The 25,594-nt window shown below is 51.5% G+C and overlaps 2 protein-coding genes and 1 pseudogene across 12 annotated transcripts in view; 1 reads left to right on the top strand and 2 right to left on the bottom strand.

Annotated features, from left to right (window-relative positions):
- The window catches only part of CHDH (choline dehydrogenase), a 38,681-nt gene extending 24,984 nt beyond the window's left edge, over nt 1-13,697 (bottom strand). For 2 of the 8 annotated variants that reach the window (XM_049098284.1, XM_049098287.1), the window contains exons 1-2: nt 12,718-12,927; nt 8,722-8,792 (exon numbers count right to left, since the gene is read on the bottom strand). The gene's annotated coding sequence lies outside the window, so the exon portion shown is untranslated. Of the gene's footprint in view, nt 1-8,721; nt 8,793-9,101; nt 9,140-11,694; nt 12,289-12,512; nt 12,665-12,717; nt 12,928-13,362 lie in introns of those variants that run through there. The other 6 variants (XM_049098286.1, XM_049098288.1, XM_049098289.1 and 3 more) reach the window with 5 other exon arrangements.
- Nucleotides 420-2,178, bottom strand: LOC125753177 (tigger transposable element-derived protein 1-like; annotated as a pseudogene).
- IL17RB (interleukin 17 receptor B) overlaps nt 13,016-25,594 on the top strand; it is a 21,046-nt gene continuing 8,467 nt past the window's right edge. The window contains exons 1-10 of one of the 4 annotated variants that reach the window (XM_025456211.3): nt 13,016-13,164; nt 15,317-15,341; nt 16,020-16,160; nt 18,302-18,429; nt 18,821-18,947; nt 20,185-20,232; nt 21,581-21,630; nt 22,114-22,182; nt 23,857-23,932; nt 25,290-25,388. In XM_025456211.3, coding sequence (XP_025311996.1) covers nt 13,105-13,164; nt 15,317-15,341; nt 16,020-16,160; nt 18,302-18,429; nt 18,821-18,947; nt 20,185-20,232; nt 21,581-21,630; nt 22,114-22,182; nt 23,857-23,932; nt 25,290-25,388 — 823 coding nt within the window. In that variant the 5' untranslated portion in view covers nt 13,016-13,104. Of the gene's footprint in view, nt 13,165-15,316; nt 15,342-16,019; nt 16,161-18,301; nt 18,430-18,820; nt 18,948-20,184; nt 20,233-21,580; nt 21,724-22,113; nt 22,183-23,856; nt 23,933-25,289; nt 25,389-25,594 lie in introns of all 4 variants that reach the window. The other 3 variants (XM_025456210.3, XM_025456209.3, XM_049098291.1) reach the window with 3 other exon arrangements.

The following is a 25,594-nucleotide window of genomic DNA, read 5'->3' as shown; positions in this document are numbered from 1 at the left end:
GCCCTGCCTCCGTGTTGATGGCCACTAACTGATCGGGCCGGGGTTGCTGAAGGCTGGGTGGCTGTGGTGATTTCTTAAGTAAGACAACAGAGAGGTTCGCTGCATTGAATGACTCTTCCTTTCACAAATGGTTTCTCTGTAGCATGCAATGCCATCTCATGGCATTTCACCCTCTTTGAAAATTGGTGTCGGGACGCCTGGTAGCTTAGCAGTTGAGCATCTGCCTTTGGCTCGGGACGTGATCCTGGAGTCCTGGGATGGAGTCCCACATCGGGCTCCTGCATGGAGACCGCTTCTCCTCCCTCTGCCTATGTCTCTGCCTCTTTCTGTATCTCTCATGAATGAATAAATAAAATCTTTTTTTTTTTTATTTATTTGTGATAGTCACACGGGGGGGGGGGGGGCAGAGACATAGGGCAGAGGGAGAAGCAGGCTCCATGCACCGGGAGCCCGACGTGGGATTCGATCCCGGGTCTCCAGGATCGCGCCCTGGGCCAAAGGCAGGCGCTAAACCGCTGCGCCACCCAGGGATCCCCAAATAAAATCTTTTTAAAAAAATTGGAGTCAATCTTCTCAAATCCTACTGCTGCTTTATCAACTAAGTTTGTGTGATATTCTAAATCCTTTGTTGTCACTTCAAAAATTATCACAGGATCCTCACCTGGAGTAGATTCCAGCTCAAGAAGCCACTCCCATTGCTAACCCCTAAGAAGCAACTCCTCATCAGGTTTTATCATGAGATTGTAACAATGCAGTCCCATGTTCAGGCTCTGCTTCTAATTCTGGTTCTCTCGCTGTTTTCTCTACATCTGAAGTTACTTCCTCCAAGGAAGTCTTGAACCCCTCAAAGTCCTCCATGAGGGTGGGAATCTACTTCTTCCAAACTCCTGCTCATGTTGATATTTTGATCTCTTCTCATGAATCACACATGGTCTTAATGGCATCTAGATGGTGAACCCTTTCCGGCGGGTTTTTAATTGACTTTGCCCAGATCCGTCAGAGGAATCACAGGGTATGGCAGCTAGAGCCTTACGAAGCATATTTCTTAAATAATAAGACTCAACAGTTGAAATTACTCCTTGGTCCATGGGCTGGCGAATGGATGTTGTGTTAGCAGACAGGAAAACAGCATGAATCTTGTTACACATCTCCATCAGAACCATCTGGTGACCAGGTGCTTTGTCAATGAGCAGTAATATTTTGAAAGGAATCTTTTCTAAGCGATATGTCTCAATAGTGGGCTTAAAATAATTAGTAAAACGTTTTGTAAAGAGATGGGCTGTCACCCGGGCTTTGTTGCTCACTTACAGAGCACAGAGTAGATAAGCATAATTCTTAAGGACCCTAGAACTTCCTGAATGGTAAAGGAGCATTTGCATTACCTTAAACTCACCAGCTACATTCAACCTATAAAGAGTGTCTGCTTGTCCTTTGAAGCTTAGACGCCAGGCACTGACTTCTCCTCTCCAGCTCTGAAAGTCCTAGACGGCATCTTCTTCCCATACAAGGCTGTTCTATCTACACTGAAAATCTGGTATTGAGGGTAGCCACCTTCATGAATTATCTGAGCTAGACCTTCCGGGCAATTTGCGGCAGCTTCTACATCAGCGCTTGCTGCTGCTACACCTGGCACTTTTTGTTGTTTCCTTAAACCCCATGAACCCACCTCTGCTAGCCTCACACTTTTCTTCTGAGCTTTCCCACCTTTCCCAGCCTTCACAAAATTGAAGAGAGTTAAGGCCTTGCTCTGGATGAGGCTTTGGCTTTAAGGAAATGTTATGACTGCCTGGATCTTCTCTCCCGACCACTCAGACTTTCTCCATCGCAGCAACAAGACGTTCCACTTTCTTATCATTCATGGGTCCATTAAGTAGAACTTTTCATTTCCTTCAAGGACTTCCTCTGCGTTCACGACTTGGCTGTCTGGCTCAAGAGGCCTAGCTTTTGGCCTGTCTCAGCTTTCAACTTGCCTTCCTCTCTAAGCTTCATCATTTCTAGCTTTTGACTTAAACTGAGAGACGGGAATCTCTTCCTTTCAAAGGCCACTGGAGGGTTATTAATTGGCCTAAGTTCAATGTCGTTTTGCCCCAGGGAATAGGAAGACCCAAGGAGAGGGAAAGAGAAAAGGAATGGTGGGTCGGGGGAGCAGTCGAAACACACAACATTTATAGATGAACTTCACCACCGTATACCGGGCCTGGTTCGTGGCACTCCAAAACAATTACAACGGTAACACCAAAGATCACAGACCACAGATCACCATAACAAATAATAAAGTTTGAAATACTGCGAGAACTACCAGAATGTGACACAGAGACATGCAGTGAGCAGGTGCTGGTGGAAAAATGGCACCAAGAGACGTGCTTGACGCAGGGTTGCCGCAAACTTCCATTTGTGAAAAACACAGATCTGCGGAGCACAACACAGCAAAGTGCAATAAAACAAGGTATGCCTGCCCACATCGTTTCGCGGGTACACAACTTCTGTTTGAGGTGACGGGACATTCTGGAAATGGATAGTAGCGATGGTTGCACAGCACTGTGAAAGCACTTAATGCCCCTAAATTGTACTCTTAAAAATGATTTAAATGGTAATTTTTATGTTATGTTTTATGTTTTTGCCATAATAAAACTGCAAAAGACCCTCCCATATCACATGCTACACAATTGCAGATGTTGTTGTTGGGGGATTCAAACCTATGACAGAGGAAAGGGTCAGGAAGCCCAGGATGTTGCTTCCAAGCAGGGCGGTCTCAGGTGTTCTCACCTGCACCTGCCATGCTGTGACTCTTAACCAGTGGCAGGGGCATGTACATTCATAGAGCTCTGAAGGTACAGACCTTCAGACAGCTTTGAAGGCCTGAAATAATTGGTATTAAAAGTTGACAGGATTAGGAAGCAACACGGTAGCTTTACCAGAAGGCATCAGGCCTACTGTGGAGAAGTGAAGACAAGCCTCTTATTCATGGGATGACAGCAGGTCACTTACTCTCCTTGACCTCACCTCCTGTCACAGCTCTGCCTCCAACACTCCCCTCCACATGCCCCACCATGGAAGGACCTTTAATTGCTCTCCAAGTTCTGGGTCTGACCTCCAACTAGGGCAGCATCTCTCCAGCCTCTGGGGAGCGGTAGACTAATGTACGGCCTATCTGGGTGGTCCCTTCCTCTGTTGGAACTACGAAAGTCCCTCAGGCACCTCTGCCTCCCAGTCCCCAGCCCAGGATTTGCTGAATAATGGAGACCAGAGAGCACAGGGCACTTGCCTGCTTTCACTTCCCCTTCTCAGGATGCATGTGGTCCAGCTCTCCGCCCCACACGAGGGGTAGGCTTTCTTTTTCTCTTCAGGCAGGCTTGGTGCCCAGCCCCCAGAACATTTCCCTGCTCCTGAGATCCCTCTGCGGGAGCTGGCTCCCTCCTCCCCTCAGAAGGCCCAGGCCTTGGGCTGGCAGGAGCAGAGTCTCACTCAGGCTCCTGGTTCACAGTGTTGTTATAGGTACGGGCCCTATAACACACTCACTTTGTACAAGGGAATGAGGGGGTGGGAGGAATGGGGTTGCAGAGAGAGGGCTCACTACCCAAAGGGGACTCCTTGGGGTCAGGGACCCCTAATCCCTGGTGCAGTGCCCCCTCGGGCTTCCAGACCAGGTGAGTAGGTACACTGATCCACAGGGGGCAGGAGTCACAGGGAAGGAGCCCTGGAACTGGTCATGTGGAAAGTGAGGGGTGGGGTGGGGGTGGATGTAAGGAACGTAAGAGAAAGCCAGGATAGCATGTGGGTTCATAAAGTGTGGGGGGGGGTCAGTGGATGGGGGGTCCTGCCATAGGCCAGGTAGCATCCAAGGCTTCCTTCTGAGTCTAGGTGCCTATATCCCTGACCTGCCCTGTTTGCTGGAACCAACCCTGGCTCTGTTTAGGGCCCTTGTCTGTCCGCTCCTGGGCTCTGAGCAAGAGAGGAAGGGGCAAGAGGAGACATCCATCTGTTCTGCCTCCCAGTCCCGGGCAGAAGACCCTCATGCTACACTGGTCTTCCCGGGGCATCAGGCAGCCACATCGAACCACCCCTTCCATCCGGCCAGGCAGCTTGGAGCTAGGAACCTGGTCCCTCTGACACTTCAGTCTGGAAAGCAAGAATCTGGTCAATTCAGGCCCTTCCTCCTACCCTCATTTCAGTGATGGACACAGCAGGTGGGTCAAGCGCAGATGAGTGATAGGCAACAAATGTAGGAGCCACCTTATGCCATTAAGTATCGCTAGAGGCCTTTGTCACCATAGTACTCAGTAGTGACTAACAATTCTCGTTTCAAATTCTTAAATCAGTAGGTGAAGATGTGTATTAAATAATGTGCCAAATGTCATGGTCAGAATTTCTTGTAGAATGACAAATTCCCATGTAATTTTGAGCTTGTGACCAACTGCATAGGAAGTTCGATCATTTTGGTGGTGTCAAATTGCAAGAGAAATGTACCCAGAATAAAATGCTTACTTGTCCTCTCTGGAATACCCATGCTTGGGACAGTCAGCCTCCAGAGTCACACAGCTGGAGAACTAATCAAACCCTCTGACACAACACTTGTAACAGGTTCTTCACAATTTCTTGGCATGCACGTGTGTGTGTGTGTGTGTGTGTGTGTGTGTGTGTGTGTGTTTCCTTTGTAGCTTGTGTTGTGTGCAGTGAGCTGGGCTGGTCAGACCCTTTGGGCCTCTCAAGTCCAAGCTTTCATAGGTAACCCAAGAAGAGATGACATGACTCTGGAGAGAGACCAAGCAGGCTCAGCTAGGCTTGAGGTATAAGACCTGCTTCAGCCTTTGAGAAGCTCCACTAGGGCAATGATTCTGCTTGGGGCACCGCAGAGCGTGTAAACCCTTCTAAAAGGGAATGGACACATGAGGACTTCAAAGGTGCAGCCCTTTGTTTCCATCTCACTTCTAGGAATTCAACCAGAGGAGAGCTCTTCATGACTACAAAAAAATACAAACGTAAGAGAGCTGTCCCGTGTTGTTTCTGCTGGAAACCAATGATAAAAACCTAACTGTCCACCACTAGGGGATGGCATAGGGAAAAAATGGGCCCATCCACGTGAAAGGACCTGTTTACTCTTTTAAATAGTGACTGTGTAGCCTTCTCACTGTGGATGCAGCCTGAGCAGACCCAAGTACACGGCCCGGCTCCTTCTGACCATCGAGACCCTTGATGCCCAAGGAGGGACTGGCCTTCACACCTGTCTCTCTGCCCTCAGGCCAGGATGGTGACAACACTGCCAAGAGAATCACAGAACGCATGGTGGGGACCACAGGCATCCTTGCCTCTGTGGCAGTGGCTGCGTGTCATTCTCAAATGGAGGATTCAGGTCAGATTGCCTGCCTTTAACCTGACCATCTATCTAGTCCTGGCTTTGGCCTGCTCTCCCTGCAAGACCTCCAATAAGGTTCTCACGTCCAGGCTAGGCTTTGTGTGGGTGGAATGGACAATGCTCCGTAGCTGCCTTTGTCTGACCAGGAAGCTCCCATCAGCTGTGGGACCAACCAGAGTGATCATTATATTAGTAATAGCAAGGGCAGCTGCCCTGTCCTGAGCACTTTACATGGGTCCCCATGCACATTCAATCCCCCAGACATGTGGGTGGGGATGGAGCATGGGAAGGGGGGGTCTTCATCCTCCTCCTCCTCCTCATAATCAGTCTCATGTCACAGAAAGGCAAACGAGCCTGAAGGGTGGAGCCCCTGCACTGTCTCAAATTGGGAGCCAGGACACCCCCACCATAGGCCTAAACAACAAAACCACATCACAGGAGCCAAAAAGTCATGGTGACATGAGAAGAGTGCAGGACACCATATGCCGACACCAGAGCTCTGGAGGCCAAAAGCAGGAACGGCTCAGCTGCTTTCCTGCAGCTCAGCAAAGTCTTCCCAATGGTACAACCATTGGTACAACCTGTGGCAGGCTGAGGTGAGCGCAGGGTGATGGCCCAGGGTAGGAAGAGAGAGATGAGCCCTGGCTGGGAGGTGATGGTCTAGTGAATAGCCCCGGGGAGCTGCCTCCTCCCCTTCACTGCCACCCCTAAGCTAGGCCACCCCAAGATGGCACAATGATGGCCCTTCCTAGGGCACCATGGCTCCTTTTGTCCCAAGAGCCCTGCTTATTCTGTCCCCTGCCCGCTCTACCACCTTCCACCCCACCATGAGCCTTGCAGTATGGGTTCCAGGTGCATAACCATCCTCTCAGAATCCATCACCTAATGGCCTGGTGTGGGGGGCAAGAGCATCTCAGGCTTGCCACTGAGCAAGAGGGTGCCCCTCTAGACGTTAACTCCCCTGAAATCTGGGCTGCACTAGCCCAGGTAAGTGGTGCTCTATAGCAGAGAAGTCTGGGTGAAAGTAGCGGTGTTGGGGGGCACCTGCTGGAGGTAAGCACAGGTAAGTCTGGGCCGAAACCAGGGAAGGGCTGAGGGCACAGAAGATCCCGGGGCCTTGGCTCTTATGCAGAAGTGACGTAACACCAAAAACAGGGATGCTCCCCCCATCCAGGGTGTTGAAGGCCTTCCTTGGGCCACACACAGTGAGGACGCAGAGGCTACCAGGTGGCCTAGTAGCCACGGGTTACCAAGATTTCCACAGGCCGGACCTGCCCACAGAGCTGTGATGGGATCTGTTCACATACAGACAGCAGTAGGGGGAGCTCAGGGCTTCCAGAGCCAGGCACACAGCAAGTGCTCAGTACGTGCTTGTCACTTGACTAGTATATAAAAATACATTGTTCGCTCCAGCAGAAGAGGCAGACATGGAAACTGAGGCACGGGGGGCCAGGGACTTCTCTTACAAGGCCTAGGGCCAGCACCTCTGAATCTGTCCACTTTTGTCCACCCCACAGACACCTGCCGGGACCTGGTCCATCACCTCCCACTGGGACCCCTCCTGATAGTTCCTGATGGCATCCCTGCCACCAGACCCCCTCTGCACTCTTGCCTACAGTCTGCACCCCCCCCGCAGCAGCTGGGGGAATCTCAGAAGGAAGGGGAGCCCCCAACTAGCAGAGGGTCAGCTTGGGCCTCACCAAAGTGATGAATCACACAGAGAAGACAGAATGACCAAAGCTCCCTCGTGTCCAGAGAGGGTCCGAATGGGAGGACACAGTACCGCCTACTGTACAGGCCGCTTGTAGGAAACGGGCCTGAGTCAGGAAGGAGCAAAGGCCCCCGGGCGCCCCCCCCCCCAGGTTAATACAGGCAGGCCCAGCAGGCGACCCAGCAGTCACCCCTCGCAGTCCCTGCGCAGCGCGGCTCCTTCTGCCCACAGAGCCTGGCCCTGCAATTTAATAAAACCACCTTGCTGCACCAAAGACGTCTCGAGAATCCTTTCTGGACTGTTTGCTCTGAACCTCATGTTTCCACACCCCCACCCACCACCTCTTTCGGCAGAAGGCCTCCCCTCTGCTGTCCCACCCACCGCTGCCCTGCTGCCCTGCGGTGCATTCAATCAACTTCTAGCTCCTCTGAATTCTTTTACCTCCTGCACCACTGACTCCAGTCCATTGCCACCCCACATCCAGGGGACCCCCATTCCATCGGGAGACACACCACACCTACAAAATATCCTCACCAAAAAACTCAAACCCGAATCTGCTCACACTTCTAGATCTACCCACCAATTCAGAGGAAAGTCAGGGGAGCATGGGATAGCACCCCTCCACAGCCCCATCAAGGGAAACGCCATATATTTATTTCTTCAACAACAAATTCAAGTGAAAAATAAACAAGACAAAGAGAGCAAAATCTCTGAGATAGAGCAAAATCTCTAGAATAATGTGTGGATCTTACTTAGATTCTGGGAATGTGGGCAGCCCTGGTGGCTCAGCGGTTTAGCGCTGCCTTCAGCCCAGGAATGATCCTGGAGATCCAGGATCGAGTCCCCGCGTCGGGCTCCCTGCATGGAGCCTGCTCCTCCCTCAGCCTGTGTCTCTGCCTTGCTTTCTGTGTCTCTCTTGGATAAATAAATAAAATCTTAAAAAAAAAAAAAAAAGATTCTGGGAATGTGAACACCTGCTGGGCTTTTGAGGATATTAAGGAAATCCTTGCTTGTCAGATTTGACCTTGGCCCTGTAGTTACATTGTTTGAAACCCTCTTTCAGGGGCCCCTGGATGGCTCAGCGGTTGAGCTACTGCCTTCCGCTCAGGTGGTGATCCCGGAGTCCCCAGATCTATTCCCCACATCGGGCTTCCCGCGGGGAGCCTGCTTCTCCCTCTGCCTGTGTCTCTGCCTCTCTCTGTGTGTCTCATGAATAAATAAAATCTTAAAAAAAAAAAAAAGTATCTCTTTCAGGAATACATACTAAAAAAATCGAAAGGAAAAAAATACGTATTTGGAGTTTGGTTTACAATCACCATAGGTATGACTGGGGAGACAGACCTAACAGGATCACACCCTCCCTGAGATGGGCAGGTGGAACTCAGGGACACCTCCAAGCTCATTTTGTTTCAAACTTTCCATAATAAAAGAGAGTTGTTGCTGCTGCCCCTCTGCTTTAAGGCTGAAACATCCCTGCCACTGGAGTGAAGGAAAGAAAGGAGGGTGGACCAGAGAACCTCCCCCCACCACACCCCAGGCAGGGGACCGGGTCTAGGCTGAAGGATTCCCAACCATTCCCCTGCAAATCCAGGCTGCCTCCCTCCTCTTTCCAGCCTGCTTTTACACAGTTTTCAAACCTCAATTAAAAAACACCCACCTCACACCCAGCTATGACAGGATTCAGGAGAACCGGCCGCCAGCACCAGCCCACACGCTGCTGTGGATTGTCTGTAAAAGATAAGCACAGCATCGAAAGTCAGAGTTGAGAAACTTTAACAGTAACTCCACACAAAGCCTTTATGTCGGTTGGGTCTCCTGGCAAGGTAATGGGCTTCCAAAAAAGGAAAGAAAGATCACTGGTTGTGATCCTGGGGTTTGCAGCCCCAAAGCGGTCACCCCTCTTGGTTTATTGAGGCCCTCTGGATCTCAGTTTCCTCATCTATAAAATGGAAACAGAGCCACCCCTTTCGTGGGTTTGTTAGGAGAGCAAAAGGAAGTCAGAGCCAAAAACACCCTTTGATAAATGAAAAGTGCCACCTGTCACATTCAAAGCGTGGCTGCAGTCCTGTCCTCGCCCTACTCCCTACGTAGCTTCACTCACCCTGCCTCCTCCTCCATCAAGTGTGACCCTGGCCAATAATATCACTGATAATAGAGTCATTCACATATCACTGATCAAAAAGTAGGTCACCAACCCTGCTCTGTGCGCCCAATAACCCTCCCGAGAGCACTGGGAGGCTGACTGCATCACCCCCCCTCCCCCACGTGCAGCGGGGGGGGGGGGGGCGGGGGGGCGGGGGGGGGCGCTCCGGGAGGACGGCATTCCCTGCCCCCTCCCTGTCTTTGGACTTGCCCTGGAGGCCGCGCCGGACAATGTATGCAAACACCTATGCAAGTGCCCCGGGGCTGGAGTTCACAGCCTGGTCCCGGTGGTGTGCTTTTCTGGGCTGGCCCCTCCTCGTGGCAGCAGAGCAGATGATTGCCCTGGGTGGCCCTGCTGGGGACAGCGGGGTACAGGCCCTGGGGAGGGGGGTGGTTTCCTGTCCCTGGCTGGGGGGCAGACACAGGGTCAGAGGAGTACCTGGGGCAGAGTTGCTCCCAATAGCCCCATGTCCCAGCTCAGGTGGGACACCTGGGCCCCAGGAAGCAGCCAGAAACTACTGGCTCTTCACGAGACAATGAGTGCACGTTGACCGGCCAGGGCCTTGATTAATATTTGCAAAAGGAGCAAAGTAGAGAATTCCATCCGGATTGAGGCGGGGCCTGGGGTATGTCAACAACCTCCATGGCCTTGTTCTCTCAGGGATGGCCCAGGCGGAGAAACAAAGGCCTGATAAAGGTGATAGAACCTGAGACTGTGACCCCACTTGAGTGGGGAGGAATTTCCTTACTCGAGTCATGGAGGTATTATTATTTTTTTTTGCCCCGCCTTCCCTTCTCCCAGATTTACACAGCATCTTGAACTCCTTCAACTTCCTTCCTATCTCTTCAGTCTCCTAACAGCTCTGCCCACCCAGAAGAGTAGTTGTCAGCCCCACTGATAGTGAGGGACACTGAGGCTCCAAGACACCAAGAGCTTCACCCGAGGTCAGCAGCACAGCTGGGCGAACCCTGGAGTCTCACCTGCTGGCGGCAGCACAAAGCCTATCCCAGGAAGTCTGGGGTCAGGTGCCATGGGTACTAGACAGGGGGGTCTTCTGGGCTGCACTAGAGGCCCTGGCCGTCACTCTACCAGAGGAGAAAAAGGAAGAAGCGCAAACCAGCTCTCCCGGGTAGGTAGGAGTGAGCGCCACTGGGTGGAAGGTGCACATCATTTGTTCATTTAAGCATTTAAATGTGCCTCCTAAATCCCAGGACGTGAAGCCACACTGCATGGTGGCTCTTTGAGAACACCAGACCCAGCTGAATTCATGGCTGAGGCGGGGGGAGGTCAGAGCACTCCAAAGCTTGCTTCCCTCACAAGCTCAAGTCACTTCTTTGAGCTGATGCTACTTCACCATCTCCTCTGCCCCCTGGCACAGAGAAGGGGACGGAGCAGGAGACCACTGGGTACTTAGTGGCCCTGACTCTGGTTTAAAAACCACAATGTTACTGGGCTCAGGTATTCAAACAAATGGTGTCCCTTCTGGCAGGGCCCTCAAAGGCTGCATACTCTCATCAATGAGGACCTTTAAGGAGGGTCACTTTTTGGAATGACCTTCCAAGCCAGCGTGGAACCACCTGAGAAGACAGGCAGGCATCACTCGCCCACAGAGAAGACCAGCTATGGCTGCAGGGCCCGCCTCTCCACACCTCAGCCCGCAGTCCTGTCTGCAGAGCTGGCCATGGGCATCACCACAATCCGGGAGCCCCAGAGGGCCAGGGAAGGGTTGGCACTGTGCCCCCACACTCCCTTCCCAGGGGCCCCCCTTTCACCCCTCCTACCACATGCTCAGGGACTCCACTCCACACTCACTACCCCTTCACCTATCAGCTCTGTCTGCTGGAGAAAGAATTCTGCCTCTCCTCTTCTTAAAACCATCCCCACCCCACTCCCATCTCTGAACCCACTTCCTCCCATTCCCATCTCTCCCCCTCTTGCCAAAGGCACCCCAGATTGCCAGTGACATAAGCCAGGCCAACTCCAACCTCTCTGCCCCATTTGATTCACGGCGGTGCTCCCTCACCACTGGATTTTCCCACTCCCTATATATGTCTGACTCACAAATCCCATCTCTAGGTCTCATGGCTTGTCCCCAAAACCCTCACACTCAGTCCCAAGCCCCCACAGCAAGGCCAGCTGGGGCACACAGCTGTACCTTGGAGCCTGGCCCATGAGGAGCCTCAGCTTTCATCTAGAGAATGCATGTTGGTTAGCAGCTGCTCTCGCTGGTCTCAGAGGGGCTGGCCCTCTGTGCCCTACACAGCCGCCCGGGTGGCCTTTCTAAACCATAAAACTGTCCCACCACCTAAAATTCTGCTGTCATTCCTTGGCACCCCGGGACAAGGTTCACAATCTCCACCTGGCCTCTGAAGCTGTCTCCATCAGCAATTTCACGGCAGGGCCGGCACATGTACCCTTGAACGCACCCTCCTCACATTCATCCCCAGTCCAAGAGCGCCCATCAGCCAGCACCTGTGTGTCATTCACCTTTGCACCCCAGTACTGGCACCGTACAGATGTTTGCTGAGAAGACGCAGAACGCTCAGGGCTGGAAATGGTCTCGGGGACCACAGGGCTCAAAGCAACTCAGAGAGGTTGAGTAAGGGGCCCCAAGGTGAACCAGCCCCAGGCAGGGATGAGCTAACATCCCCACCTGAGCCATTCTCCCTGGTCAGGAACTGGGAGAACCAATCCTCCGGAAAGGTCACCTGGAGCCCCACAGGTACGCCTGCCCGCCTCAGACGACCTTGAGGCTGGGTCTTAGAGTCCGTGTCAGCCCCAAACCAAGCCCCGCAGGGCAGGCAGGCCTGGCCCCGCACTAAGATCTCGGCAGAACCAGCTGCTCGACAAAGTCAACGTCTCCTGCCAGCTGCCAGCTCCCTCCTAAGTCTCGCCGCCTCTCTAGGCCTTGGTCTCCTCCTCTGCAGAATGGCGCTACCTCGGCCTGCGTGTCTAAGCGGCCGAGCTGGTCACCCCCACCCCGTCCTCTGCCGGCGGAGGGGGCCTGAGTGCACGCGCTGCGATCCGCTGGTGGCTCGACTACGCTTTTGCTGACTTGTCCCCAGATCGCTGTCCCCGGGGACGATCCCGGCAGCGGGCGTCAGGCCCCTCCACGCCGCGGGGGCAGGGCCGGGCCGGGCCCAGGGCGGGGGTCGGCGGGGGGGGCCGAGGGCGCGCCCCGGTTTGCGCTCCAGGCGGCGCGCAGACTCCGGGCCCCGCCGACCCGCCGACCCGCCGACCCGCGCGGCTGCGGGCCCCCGAGACCCGGGCTTCCGCTTTCGGAGCCCCAAGCGTCGGTGTCAGACCTGGGTTCGTGCAAACAAACACACTCCAGGGAGGCTCCTCCGGGGAACCCGAGCAGGCTCGGCGGCCCGCGGCCCACCCTCTGGTTCCGGGGGGCGGGGGGCGGCCGCTGCGTCTGGTGGGGTGCAGCCCGGGGCCGCGGGGCTGCGGGGCTGCGGGGCTGCGGCCGGGTCGGGGTCGGGGTCGGGGCGGCCCCGCGAGACTCACCCTGGGCGGCCGGGGGCGGCGCTCGCTGCGGCGGAGCTCGGCGGGACGGCAGGCCCCGTGCGCTCCCTCCAACCCGGGCGGGCAACGGCTGCGCGGGCGGGCCCGGGGCGCGTGTGCAGGCGAGCACCTGGCCCCCTGCCCGCACGTGCGCGGCGCCCGCAGGTGCTCCGCCCGCCACATGCCCCGAGGCGCTGGCCCCGGCCGGCCCCGCGACCCCGGCGCTCCCCGCGCCCCCCGCCCCCGGGAGGGGTCCGCCCTCCGCCCTCCCCCTCCCCCTCCGCCCTCGGCCCCGGGCGGCGGCGCTGCGGGAGGCGGGGCCCCGAGGGATGGCCCCGGGGCGCCCAGATAAGAGCGCGCCGCGGGCGGGAGGCGGGCCCGGGCCCCGCGATGTCGCCCGTGCTGCTGAGCCTGGCCGCGCTGTGCTGGGGAGCCGTGTCCCCCGAGCCGGTAAGCCCCCCGCGGCCCTGTCCTGCCTCCCGTCCCTGGAGCCCCGACCCTGCCCCCGCGGCCGTCGACCGCCCCGCACCCCCAGGCTCACGCGGGTTCGCGGAGGGCGGCTGGAAGGGCACGACCCGGGGGGGGGGGGGGCGGCCGCCCTGGGGACGGGGCATCCGGACCAGGCTCACTGAGGCCGGGCGTCCTCACCTCTGCAAAGGGAACAGTAAACCCAACCCGCTCCCTTGGGCCTAGCGAGGAGCCGCGGCAGGGCTGGCAAGGCGGCGGCAAAGAGCCAGGCGCCTCGTAGGTGCCCGGTACTGTCACTCTGGCACTCTGGAGGGCTGCCCGACTCTGGGCACAGGCACTCCACCCCCAGTACCTCTGGCCTCCTTTGCCGGGTTGATTCCCGCCGATACCATGACCCTGGAGCAGGTGGTCTGGCGAACTCTGGCCTGCTTCCTTTCTTCCCCAGGCGCCTTCTTGAAGGATTGAGGGAATCTTCTGGGTGAAGAAAAATCTTTCGAAAAAGCCTTTCAAGTGTGTGAAACTATATCCCTGCCCTCTTAGCATAGCATAGAGGATAAAACACGGTGGTTACTTGTTGATGGTTATGGAGAGATTAACCCCATTCGTGTGCCCTGATGTGTCCAGCTACTATACTATACTATCCTTGTTGCTTTGCTTCTTCCTAAAATCTGTCTCACCAGCCCTTTGACAGGAACTCAGCTCCTACGATGGTGGCCTATTCAAAAAAAATCATGATATCATTTGCAGTTCAGCTGTAAAAAGACAAAGATGAGGAACTAACAAACCCAGGTTACTTAAACCCGTCAAAAGTCTGGCCTTCTTTCTTACAAGATGTTTGGAAATGTTCAGGCTGAGAGGGATCGGATTGCAGATGGGTGGCCTTTGAGCGTATAGGGTCTTGTCACTGAAGCTTGCTGCAGCCTAAAATTTAACTATTTTAGGTCCAGCATTTTATTCCAAAATGAAAATACTAATTTTTTTTTCCTTAAAAAAAATATGAGCCATTACCTCCAAAGGATATAGTATTGGCCTCTCTTGAACACTTATCAGGGTCCACTTATGACACTGATAAGTGTCCAAGAAAGTATTTATTTTTTTAAGAGCTCTTTTAAAAAGATAACATGAAATTACAGTGAGATCTTAGGTGAGTCCTTTTGTATCAGAGGAGGAATGTTTGAAAGACCCTGGAAAGGCACCATGGACTGCATTTATAGCTTCTGTTTATTGTCTTAGCACAGCGTAACCCTTCACCTGGGGAGAATCAGTAAGTACTCTGGATGGTCCTGAAAATCTGCAGTTTGAACAGTGGAGTGTGAATACGGGCACCTGGGTGGCTCAGGTCATGATCCCAGGGTGCTGGGAGCAAGTCCCATATCGGGCTCCCTGCTCACTGGGGAATCAGCTTCTCCCTCTCCCTCTGCTCGTGCTCTCTCTCAAATACATAAATAACACCTTAAAAAGAAAACCACAACAGGGGGATCCCTGGGTGGCTCAGCGGTTTGGCGCCTGCCTTTGGTCCAGAGCACCATCCTAGAGTCCCAGGATCGAGTCCCGCATCGGGCTCCTGGGATGAAGCCTGCTTCTCCCTCTGCCTGTGTCTCTCTCTGTGTCTCTCATGAATAAATAAATTAGATCTTTATATTTTTTTTGAATTAAATCTTTAAAAGAAAGAAAAAGAAAGAAAGAAAAGAAGAAAGAAAGAAAGAAAGAAAGAAAGAAAGAAAGAAAGAAAGAAAGAAAGAAAGAAAGAAAGAAAACCACAACAGAGTATGAAGCTGCCTTCATGATGGTCCAGAGTCACCCCTGCATACAGCAGGGGATGGGGGCAGGCACAGAGAGGGGTAGAGACCTACCTCTAGTTTTTTTAAGTGAGCAGACTTGAGGATCAAGTATATGATAGCTAATCTCAGGTCCACCAGAGCCCACAATGGGCCAGCTTAGTTCCCCCCAAACTGAAGTGGAACCAGCCCACCTATTCTCTGAAAGTTTGCCACTTGTATATGCATTTTATTTTATTTTATTTTTTTTTTTGTATATGCATTTTAAGAAAAACTGGTGTTTTGTCTAGTTGGCAAATGAAGGTTTACTCTTTGCTAGCATTTAACATGATACTTTGTTTCTTTCTCTCTTACAGACGATTCAGTGTGACTCTGAACCCGGTAGGTGTGCTAGGAAATGGGTATTTGGAGATTTACACTGTCAGAACAGTTCGACTTTTGGGGGGTCCAAGTCCAGGCAGTGGGTCATTGGAGACCAGGGACAGGGTGAAACATCGCTTTGTTAGCTGATTTGGATGAAGCCGCTTCCTGGGAAGGCAGAGTTCCCAGCGTTTCAGATGCTTTGTCTTCCTGGCCAGGAAGAGGGGCAGAGGCCGGGCAGAGATCCTCTTTCAGCGTAGGAAGTGAGGCCTGCCACTCCTGGGGACCAAGTGCCGCGACAGGGAGGCCCCTCACGGTGGAGAAGAGGAAGCAAATGTTTTAGAGAAGGAGGGTTTGCGATGGTAAAGGTGGGCTGGAGGAGCGGTGGTGCGGGCAAGGACTAGGGGGCAGGAGGCGGGAGTTGTGCGGGCAGCAGGCGGGGTCCAGGCTGAGGCCTGGGGAAGGCAGAACTGACTTCACGCACCGGCGTATGGAGTGGTCCGAGGGCCCTTAGGTTTGGGGCCAGGCGGTTGGGCATGTCCTCCGCCACGAGTCGGCCGGCCCTAAGAAATGTCTGGCCTGGCCTGCCTTAGCCAGAAGAGATGGCTTGGGAATGATGGGTCACGGGGGGTCACCTGGAGGAGATGGCATTGGACTGGGCCAGGAGGAGAGTGTCACAGCAGTTTTGCCTCTTCCCAGGACCATCTCCAGAGTGGATGGTCCGACATACTCTGACCCCGGGAGACTTGAGGGACCTCCAGGTGGAACCTGTTAAAAGCAGTGCTGCAATGGAGGACTATTCAATTTTGATGAATGTAAGCTGGAGACTCCGGGCAGATGGTAAGTTTGGTTCAAGCAATAAAGCCTGCAGTGTTTACTAAAGCAGCCAAGTACAGACTGTGTGACCCGTTAATTCCACCCCTGGCATACACCGGACAGAACAGATATAAAAGTGCACCAAAAGCCACATACGTGGTCCCCTCTTATCTACGGGTTTGCTTTCCATGGCGTCAGTTACCTGTGGTCAACCTCAGTGTGGAAGCAGGTGATCATTCTCCTGACATATCTTCCGAAGGTCAGTAGGAGCCTAACACCATATCATTGTATGATATATTCACCCTCATTCACCTTACTTCGCCTCATCACGTAGAAGGGCAGGCACAGTACAAGAGATGCTTTCAGAGAGACCGCATTCACGTAACTTTTGTTACTATGTTATAATCGTTCTATTTTATTATTAGTTATCGTTAATCTCTAGCTGTGCTTGATTTATAAGCTCAATCATACGTATGTATGTATAGGAAAAAAATGGTATGTATAAAGTTCAGTACTATCCACAGTTTCAGGCATCCACTGAAGTCTTGGAACATATCCTCTGTGGATAAGGGGCCGGGGGAAGGCTACCGTACTAGCTTATTCCTAGTAGCATTATTCATACCAGCCAAAAAACGGAAGCATGATCTGCCTGACGGTAGAACTGGAATCACAAAACCATTCTAATGCAGTAATGAGCATGAATGATCTGTGTCTAACACTGTATGGATGAATCTAACAAACCTAAGAAGTCAGGACCAAGAGTCCACATTCACATCTGAATGCAGCACTGAATTTTTTTTTAATGTTTCTCTTTTTTTAAAAGATAGATTTATTTGTTTATTTATTCATTCATTCATTCATTCATTCATTCATGAGAGATACAGAGAGTGAGAGAGAGAGAGAGAGAGAGGCAGAGACACAGGCAGCAGGAGAAGCAGACTCCATGCAGGGAACCTGATGTGGGACTCGATCCTGGGACTCGAGGACCACATCATGGGCTGAAGGCGGTGCTAAACCACTGAGCCACCCGGGCTGCCCATGAATGCAGCACTGAGTGGTTAGAAGTCAGAGTAGTGGTTACTCTTGGGTAGGGAGTGACTGACCAGAAATATGATTTGCAGGCCTAGGCTGTTTCTTGGCCTGGGTACTGGCTACATGAATGTGACAACTCATCACACGGTCAACTTAGGATCCGTGTGTACTCTTCTGTATGTTATGTTACATTTCATGGAAGAAAAAAAAAAAAACCAGAATAAGTGCAGAGATGAGCCCCCTCCAGGTTTAGGGAAAGTGCTGGCTCAGGTACAATACTTTTCTGTTTCCCAAATGGCACCATGAAAGTCCTGGCATTTCCCCAAGGCAGCTTGGGGAAATGTTATTTCCATGAACCCATCCTGGGGGCCAAAAGCCCATAACTCTAGTTTCCACCCACTCAGTTCAGTTAAATTCCATCGGGTCAGGAATCTGGGAGTGCCTGGCACAGAGAGGTGAGGCAGCCACGGTTTCCAGGCAGTAGGGTCCTGGTGTGTGGGGGAAGGTAGGGAGGCACGCACAGGCACAGGGGCGCTGTGCTCAGTGTTAGGGGCGTCTGGGAAGGGGCTGTGCTCCATCTGGGTGGGATAGATGCAGGGGGAGCAGGAGAGGGTCCTTTTAACATTTAAGTGGTGCAGTAAGGCAGTGGCCCTGTGCCTAGCACAGAGTGAGTACCTGCATTTGTTAGTTGTTCTAGGGAAGCCGGTCCTTGAAGGAGTAGTGAGCCTTAGTGAGGCAGAGAGCACGCAGAGAGAAGGGATGCTCAGAACTGGCATGGTTTGGTGATGATGCTCTGGGGGAGGGGGGGCTGTTCCTCTTAAAAGACACCCACAGAGTGCAGAGCTGGAGTCCCCTTTGCAGGATCCTGTGACACTGAGATTCGCCTGTGAAGAGAAAAGAGCTTGGGCTTCAGGTTGAATCCATATGTACTGCTGAGGAGCTCCGTAAGCCTGGGTGGAGCTCCCCAGTGTCCCCCAAGTCTCACTCACTGCATCTGTACACAGGGGCTGACCATGGTGTCCAGTTTATGGGGCCATTGTGAATAGGAAGTGAGATGAATCATGTACATGCTCCAGCATCACGCTGGCCTCGTGGTAGGTGCTAAACAGTTGCTCTCTTGCCTGTCTCTGCAGCCAGCATTCGCTTGTTGAAGGCCACCAAGATCTGTGTGACAGGCAAGGGCGACCACCAGTCCTACAGCTGCGTGAGGTGCAATTACACAGAGGCCTTCCAGACTCAAAGCAGACCCTCTGGTGGCAGAGTGAGTGCACTGATGCACCTGGGTGTTGTTAAAGCTAGCCCCTTTGCTTGGGGTGGGAATGCAGGGGTTGGGGTGGGGGGCTGGGGGTGATGTGCCGGACACCTAGGCTGCTGAGCAGGATGCCTGGCCACTTCTAGCCTGTGTGCCTTGGGCAAGTCAGTAGCTCTGGGCCTCAGTTTCCCCATCAGCAAAGAGAGGGGGGGAGCTGAACTGAAATTCTATCCTGGCTCTAAAAGTTTACACTTCTCCCATTCTGTGGCTTACCCTGGCAAATTGCGTGGCCTCCATTCCTGTAGTGGACAGTTATAAATGAAAAGAGCAGTTCACAAAGGTCTATATTTCTGCCCTGCAGTGTTTTAGAGATTCAGGGGTTCTTTGCCTTGCCTTTCAGTGGACGTTTTCCTACATAGGCTTTCCTGTAGAGCCCAGCACACTCTACTTCATTGGAGCCCACAATATCCCCAACGCAAATATGAATGAAGACCCCCCTTCCATGTCTGTGAACTTCACCTCAGCAGGTAAACTCTTCTCAGTCCTCTGTCATCCTGTCTTGCTGGGATGCTTGCTGCGGGGCATGTGCTTTGGTCCAGAGAAGCTGGAGTGCCCTGGACAAGGCATTTGGCCTCGCTGAGTCTGCTTTCCTCCTGTGTGACACAGATGTAGTAACCCTAGGCTGGATCACCCGTTCGGTACACAGTCCTGTCCTCTGTCTCTGGCGAAGCATCCAAGCCAAATGGGGCCATTGTCCAATTGCTTGCTGTGCTTTGAGCTTGTGGTCCAGGGTGTTCCAGCTTTCTCCATGAGACCAACCTCATTTTGAAAAATAGAAATGTCTTGCTTTGGAATAAATTTGCAAAGATAATACAAAGAATTGTGTAGATGTCCAAAGAATTCCCATAGGGCTCTCACCCAGTGTCCCTCATCGTTAACCTGTGACATCACCGTGGTATATTTATCAAAACTAAGAAACCAACATCGGTACATTTCTATTAACTATAATGCAGACTCGATTGGGATGTTGCCTGCTTTTCCATGAATGCCCGCTTTCTGTTCCAGACGTATTTAGTCCTCGTGTCTCCTGTGTCCCCTGGTCTGTCACAGGCTTCGAGTCTTTCTTTGTTCTTCATGACGGTCTGGAGTGCTGGCTAGGCATCTTGCAGAATGTCTAGTCTGGGTTTGTCTGATGTTCATCTCATGATTAGCCTGGGGATGAGTGTTTCTGGAGAGAGACTGCAGAGGCAGAGTGTCCTCCCTGCCGGCGGGGGTGGATGACATCGCACTGGTATCTGCCAGCTATCTCCATTGTAAATCTACTGACTCTCCATTTCTCTACTCTAGTTTTTGAAGGCAAGTGATTAAATCTGCGTCACTCTGGGGTACGGCTGTGGAGAAGGGGCAGTATTTACATATATTATCAAACCTCATTTTCAAAGGTTTGAGTCTCCTAGGGATCACAGGTGCTATTCTGATAAAGATTGTATTTAAATTAGACTCTCTTTATCACTTCATGCGTAATCTTCTGTTGAACAGTCAAATGTTAGGTTCCATTTAAGTTTGCTATCTCACCTCACATCTTCAGTGTTCTGGCAATTTGTTACAAGTGTGGTAATCCTATGCTGTGTGTGCTTGTTGGCAAGGGATTGGAGCAGAGATACCTTTTTCTTTTTTTTTTTTTTTTTTAATTTTTATTTATTTATGATAGTCACAGAGAGATACCTTTTTCTAAAACGGAAAAACTTTCCTCTGCATCCCCAGGCTGCCTAGACCACATAATGAAATACAAAAAAAAGTGCATCGAGGCAGGTAAGTAAACACAGTGTTTGCTTTTGTTATTTGAAGAAACTGGATCCAATATGGCTCAGTCCGTCTCCCATGAAGAAACTGAGGCCCAGAGCAGGGGAGTTATGTGTCCAAGTTGCACAAAGAGGGCTGATCCCAGCACTGTGCCCGCTGAATCAAGCAGCCTGTCCAGAGAAGGACCGACCCTGAGTAGATTTAGGTAGTGAGCAACAGTCACAGAAAAACACCCACTATCTCGGGTGAAATGAACATTTCTGCCCACACTGCACTTTTGGTGGTGCTGATAGAAGGCCCCTCCTGACCGGACGGGGGTCTCTAAGTCCTTTCACCTGCTCAGACAGCAGTACCACTGACCTCTGGCCATGGGGGCCCTGTGAACTTCCGTTTGGATTAGCAAATATTCAAGGTGGAAGTGTTAGCTATAAGTGACCTAGATGCATATTCTCAACCTGTGTCATCAATGGGGTTCACCTCTCACATGCCAGACTACTAGAACCTGCCACTAGTGCCTTCAGGATCATCAGTCCCAAATGTCCACTTTCCAAGGATTTAGAAAGGGTGTGTGTAAATTTCTGGGAAATATGGTCTTATGATGCTAATGAGGCTAGAGCTTTGTACTTTCTCTCTTGCCTCCCCACAAGAGATCTGGACTATGGAGGGCACGGTGGGTGTGAGGAGCTCTGAGGGACTTCAATCAGTCCTAAACCTCCACTCCTAAAGACAGCTCCGAGCTAGGGCATGAAATGCTCTCCCAGGTGGGGAAAACAATGCACGCTATCATCTCTCGTGTTCCTGGAAATAAACCTGGGTGCTGATTTGCAAGTCACAACCATCAACTGACTTTTTCTCATAGAGTAGGCCTCTCAGAGTATCTGCTAAGCGTTGAGGCATTTCCTTATTCCTTCACATCCAGTAAAGCCAGCAGAATGGTCTCCTGGGACTCAGAATGTTCTAGTAGCTGTAGTCCTGATCCTGAATTCACTTGCTCTGTAATCTTAGACATATCTTCTGGCCTGTAGCTCCTCCTCCCCATCCTGGAAAGGAGAAAATACCGACCCTACTAGCTTAACTCAAAATGGATGTTGAGAATAGGAGAGAGTACTAGAACCCCATCTGTGCCTCCCACAGCCCCAGCCCAGGGAAGTTATCTTATGCAAAGCAGAGACGTGGGGCTCCTAAACATTCTTGGGCAGCAGGTACCAAGGATTAATAGAAAATATACTGCAGTGGAGCCCGAGTCTCTTGGCTGCATGTATGCCTGAGGACTTAGACTTGTTTTGGTCAAGCCCTTTGGGGGACTTAAATGAGGGACAGTTTGCAACTCCATCAATGTGATTCTCTCTTGACTCAGGAAGTCTGTGGGATCCAGACATCACTGCTTGCAAGAAGAACGAGACGACGGTAGAAGTGAATTTTACAACCAGCCCTCTTGGAAACAAATACATGGCTCTCATCCAAAATAACATTGTAATTGGGTTTTCTTACATGCTGGAGGTACTTCTTCATTTCCTACCACCACCTCCATCCTCAGCCTCCAGCCTTCCTTACCTTCTTGACAAAACACGTAGACGCTCTAGGATTCCTCTGACAAGCCCTCAATTTTAACAGAGCGCAGGGACTGTCCGTTGTCCAAATGTCCTGAGCTATTTTGATTCATTCAGCAGAGAAAGACAAGTCCCTGGGACATCCCTGGAAATGTCCCTGAGAATCTAACACCAACAAAAAGTAGATATTTCAGAAACGAATGCTTGTTCACACAGAGTCTAGTGAATTGAGGGTCAGTTTGGGAAAGGCAGTTTCTCCGCTGGCTGTATGGCTATGTGTGTGTTGTCCTCACTCAGACGGCTCACGATTCTCGATTTTGTCTCACTTAACCTGCACCAGAACCAACCCCCAACTCGAGCTTCGGTGGTGATCCCAGTAACTGGGGAAAGTGAAGGTGCTGTGGTCCAGGTAAGGTTCCATGGGGGGTTTGGGGCGGGCAGGGGTACACGGAAAGGGCTGGTTCACGTTACTGCTTCCATGTGCTCCCTCCCCAGCGAAGTCCTGTTACAGAGGCCAGGGCAGGAGGCTGACCTCAGGGTCATGAGCCCTTTTGCTTTTGTTTTTTAATGTTTTTTATTCATTTATTTATTTTAAAGATTTTATTTATTTATTCATGAGAGACAGAGAGAGAGAGAGGCAGAGACACAGGCAGAGGGAGAAGCAGGCTCCATGCAGGGAGCTTGATGTGGGACTCGATCCCGGGTCTCCAGGATCACGCCCTGGGCCGAAGGTGGCGCTAAACCGCTAAGCCATCCAGGGATCCCCTATTTTTTTTTAATGTTTTTTAAAAAATATTTTGAGAGAGAGAACAAGCAGAGTGGCAGGCAGAGGGAGAGGGTGAAGCAGGCTCCCTGCTGAGCAAGGAGCCCAACCTGGGGCTCAATTCCAGGACCCTGGGATCATGACTGAAGCTGAAGGTGATGTTGTTTTTTTGTTTTTTTTTTTTTTTAAGATTTTTTTAATTTACTCATGAGAGATGCAGAGAAAGAGGCAGAGACACAGGCAGAGGGAGAAGCAGGCTCCCCACAGGGATCCCAATGCGGGACTCGATACCAGACCCGGGGATCACGCCCTGAGCCAAAGGCAGATGCTCAACTGCTGAGCCACCCAGGTGCCCGCCCTTTTACTCTTATTCATGGCTGTTGACTTTCCATTTTTAGTCACAGAGCCTCAGAGTAATTCCGAGACAGGAGTACCATTTAATTCTCCCAACTGCAAAATGAAGCAACAAAGGATTTGAAATCAGGTTTGGGTTGTGATCGGTGTACCAACTTTGAAGGGCCAGCTGCCTGTCCTCTCAGGGCCACCACTGACTCAGCTGGAAAACAGGAAGTTGGATCAGAGATGCTCTCGGGTCTCTTTCAGTTCATGATGTGGGGACAGGAGGGTCATGGTGGGACACAGCCATACCCGAGATACAAGCTTTTGTTTCTCATTCCCTGGAACATAAAGGCAGTACTCAGACATGCCAGAGGGAGCAGATACCTGTCAGCACCCCTGGCCGTACCCCTTTTCCAGGGAATTAGGCTTTTCTATTCCCAGGGGACCTGTCAATAGCTCTACTGCTCTGAGTTTTTTTTAGAGGAAATATTTGTATATGTATGGGATGTGACCTAACCCTTTTAGATAAGGAAACCAACATGTTAGCAACATGTACAAAGCTTAGGCTCACAATTCAGGAGTCAGAAGGTGTTTGGTCTTGAGTCATTGTTTTGTTTTTTTTTTTTAAGATTTATTTATTCATGACAGACCAAGAGAGAGGCAGAGACACAGGCAGAGGGAGAAGCAGGCTCCCTGTGGGGAGCCCGATGTGGGATTCGATCCCTGGACCTGGGATCACGCCCTGAGCCAAAGGCAGATGCTCAACCACTGAGCCACCCAAGCATCCCTAATTTGGGTTTTAAGGCTTTTTTATGACAGTGTGACCAAGGGAAAAAATGTCCTCTTACAATGTTGGGGGTGGGGGTGCAGTTCAAGCCAGAAGAGAAAGGGTAGAGGCGTTTTCGGTGGAAGTAGGCATTCTGCTCAGGTCTTGCTCTGAAGCATGATGGTAATTTGCTGAGCCTCCTGTTTTTCCCTCAGCTGACTCCGTATTTCCATACTTGTGGCAATGACTGCATCCGACGCAAAGGGACAGTTGTGCTTTGCCCACAAACAGGTATCTCTCTCTTTCCCCCTGGATAGTCGTAAGTGCCCAGCTATTTCCACCGGGTCATCAGAGAGGTTCAGGGCCTCAGGGGCCCACTGGCCACCCCACTCACCCCACTATGTGAGGACAACACACACATAGCGTGTGCCAGGGCGCGTGCCTGTCCTGTGTGAGAGTGAGAGCTGGGGTGCAGGGGCAGATGTTGAAGCCATGCCAGAGGGCCCGTCACCTGAGAATGAAGGCTTTATTTAGGAATTCACTGCAAGATCCTTTATAAAACAGGATACACACATGAAGTGGGGAAAAATAAACAGTGCAAAATGGATGCGGAGAGCACTACAAGGACCAGCTGGGAAGTCAATGGTGTTAGAGGACGGAGTATGTAAGGTGCATGTCACTGCAACTCTGATCTTCTGACCAGTCTCAGTGGCCCTGGCCTGTTACTGTACCTTGGTGTGGTCACACAGCCAACATTTGGATAACAAATTAGGAATACTGGCCCCAAAAGACACGCCTCACTGGTGCCTGAGAGCAGCATATTTGGGAAAACGTCTCTCTGGATTCGGAGACATTAGTTCTCTCATTACAGATAAACAAAATGTTCCCAGAACTAGCTTGAGGTGGAGTCAAAAGTTAGAAAGTGTTATTCTTAGAAACTCAGCTGAACAAACTGACAACCCAGGTGCCTGATAATGCTGACTTCTGTGTGGGCACAGTGCCTATGGGTTTCTGAGCTTACCTGACCGACATTCCTGTGGGGGGCGGGGTAGCATTACCCCCCATGTTTGCCAGGCTAACAAAACAGCCTTTAAAAATGGCATCTGTGTATACTATTAAGTAACCATGCCCAGAATAACCTCAATTCATCACAACAAAAAAACTGAATACAAACTCTGGTTACCACAGTGATAATGCCTTCATATATGTGGAGTAAGACGCCCAAGCAAATTTGGGGGAATTTCTTTCTTTGGGGGGGGGGACTTTCTTAACCTCTTGGGTCCTTTATCCCTTCTGACAATCTAATGAGTGGCCTGGACACTGCGGAAGAATGCACCAATCTGCAGACACCCTAGCGATATTGGTTTGTTTTAAAGATTTTATTTATTCACAAGAGACACACAGAGAAAGGCAGAGACATGAGAAGAGGGAGAAGCAGGCTCCCCATGGAGAGCCTGACTCGGAACTAGATCCCAGAACTCCAGGATCATGCCCTGAGCTGAAGGCAGATGCTCAACCATCGAGCCACCCAGGCATCCCTAGACTGTTGGTTGTATAGGAATCTAACCTATATAGAGTGAAAATCTTAGTTTCCAAATAGAAGATAAATATGGTTTTGCTGAAGGTAAATAAACTTTGTTTTCTCCAGGCAGAAGCATATTGGGTGGCTGGCTGCCTCTCTTCCTCTCAGCTCTGCTAGTAGCCACATGGGTGCTGGTGGTTGTGATCTATCTAATGTGGAAGCATGGTAAGTGTTACAATTCAGTTCTTTAAAACAACCCAAATGTGAATTTTTTTTTTTTTTTAAAGAGGATTCTTCTTGAGGCAATCCCATTTTGGTGTTACGATAAGAGTCAGGTAGCACTGATGTAACGCCATAGAGCTTTCCAAAAATACCCATCAGTACCCAAGTACTGATGACCGGGTCACATTTGCCAAGGCAGAGCAGGGATG

This window comes from Canis lupus, chromosome 20, assembly GCF_003254725.2.
Source record: "Canis lupus dingo isolate Sandy chromosome 20, ASM325472v2, whole genome shotgun sequence".
NCBI lineage: Eukaryota > Metazoa > Chordata > Mammalia > Carnivora > Canidae > Canis > Canis lupus.
This window is presented reverse-complemented; position numbering and strand designations above follow the sequence as displayed.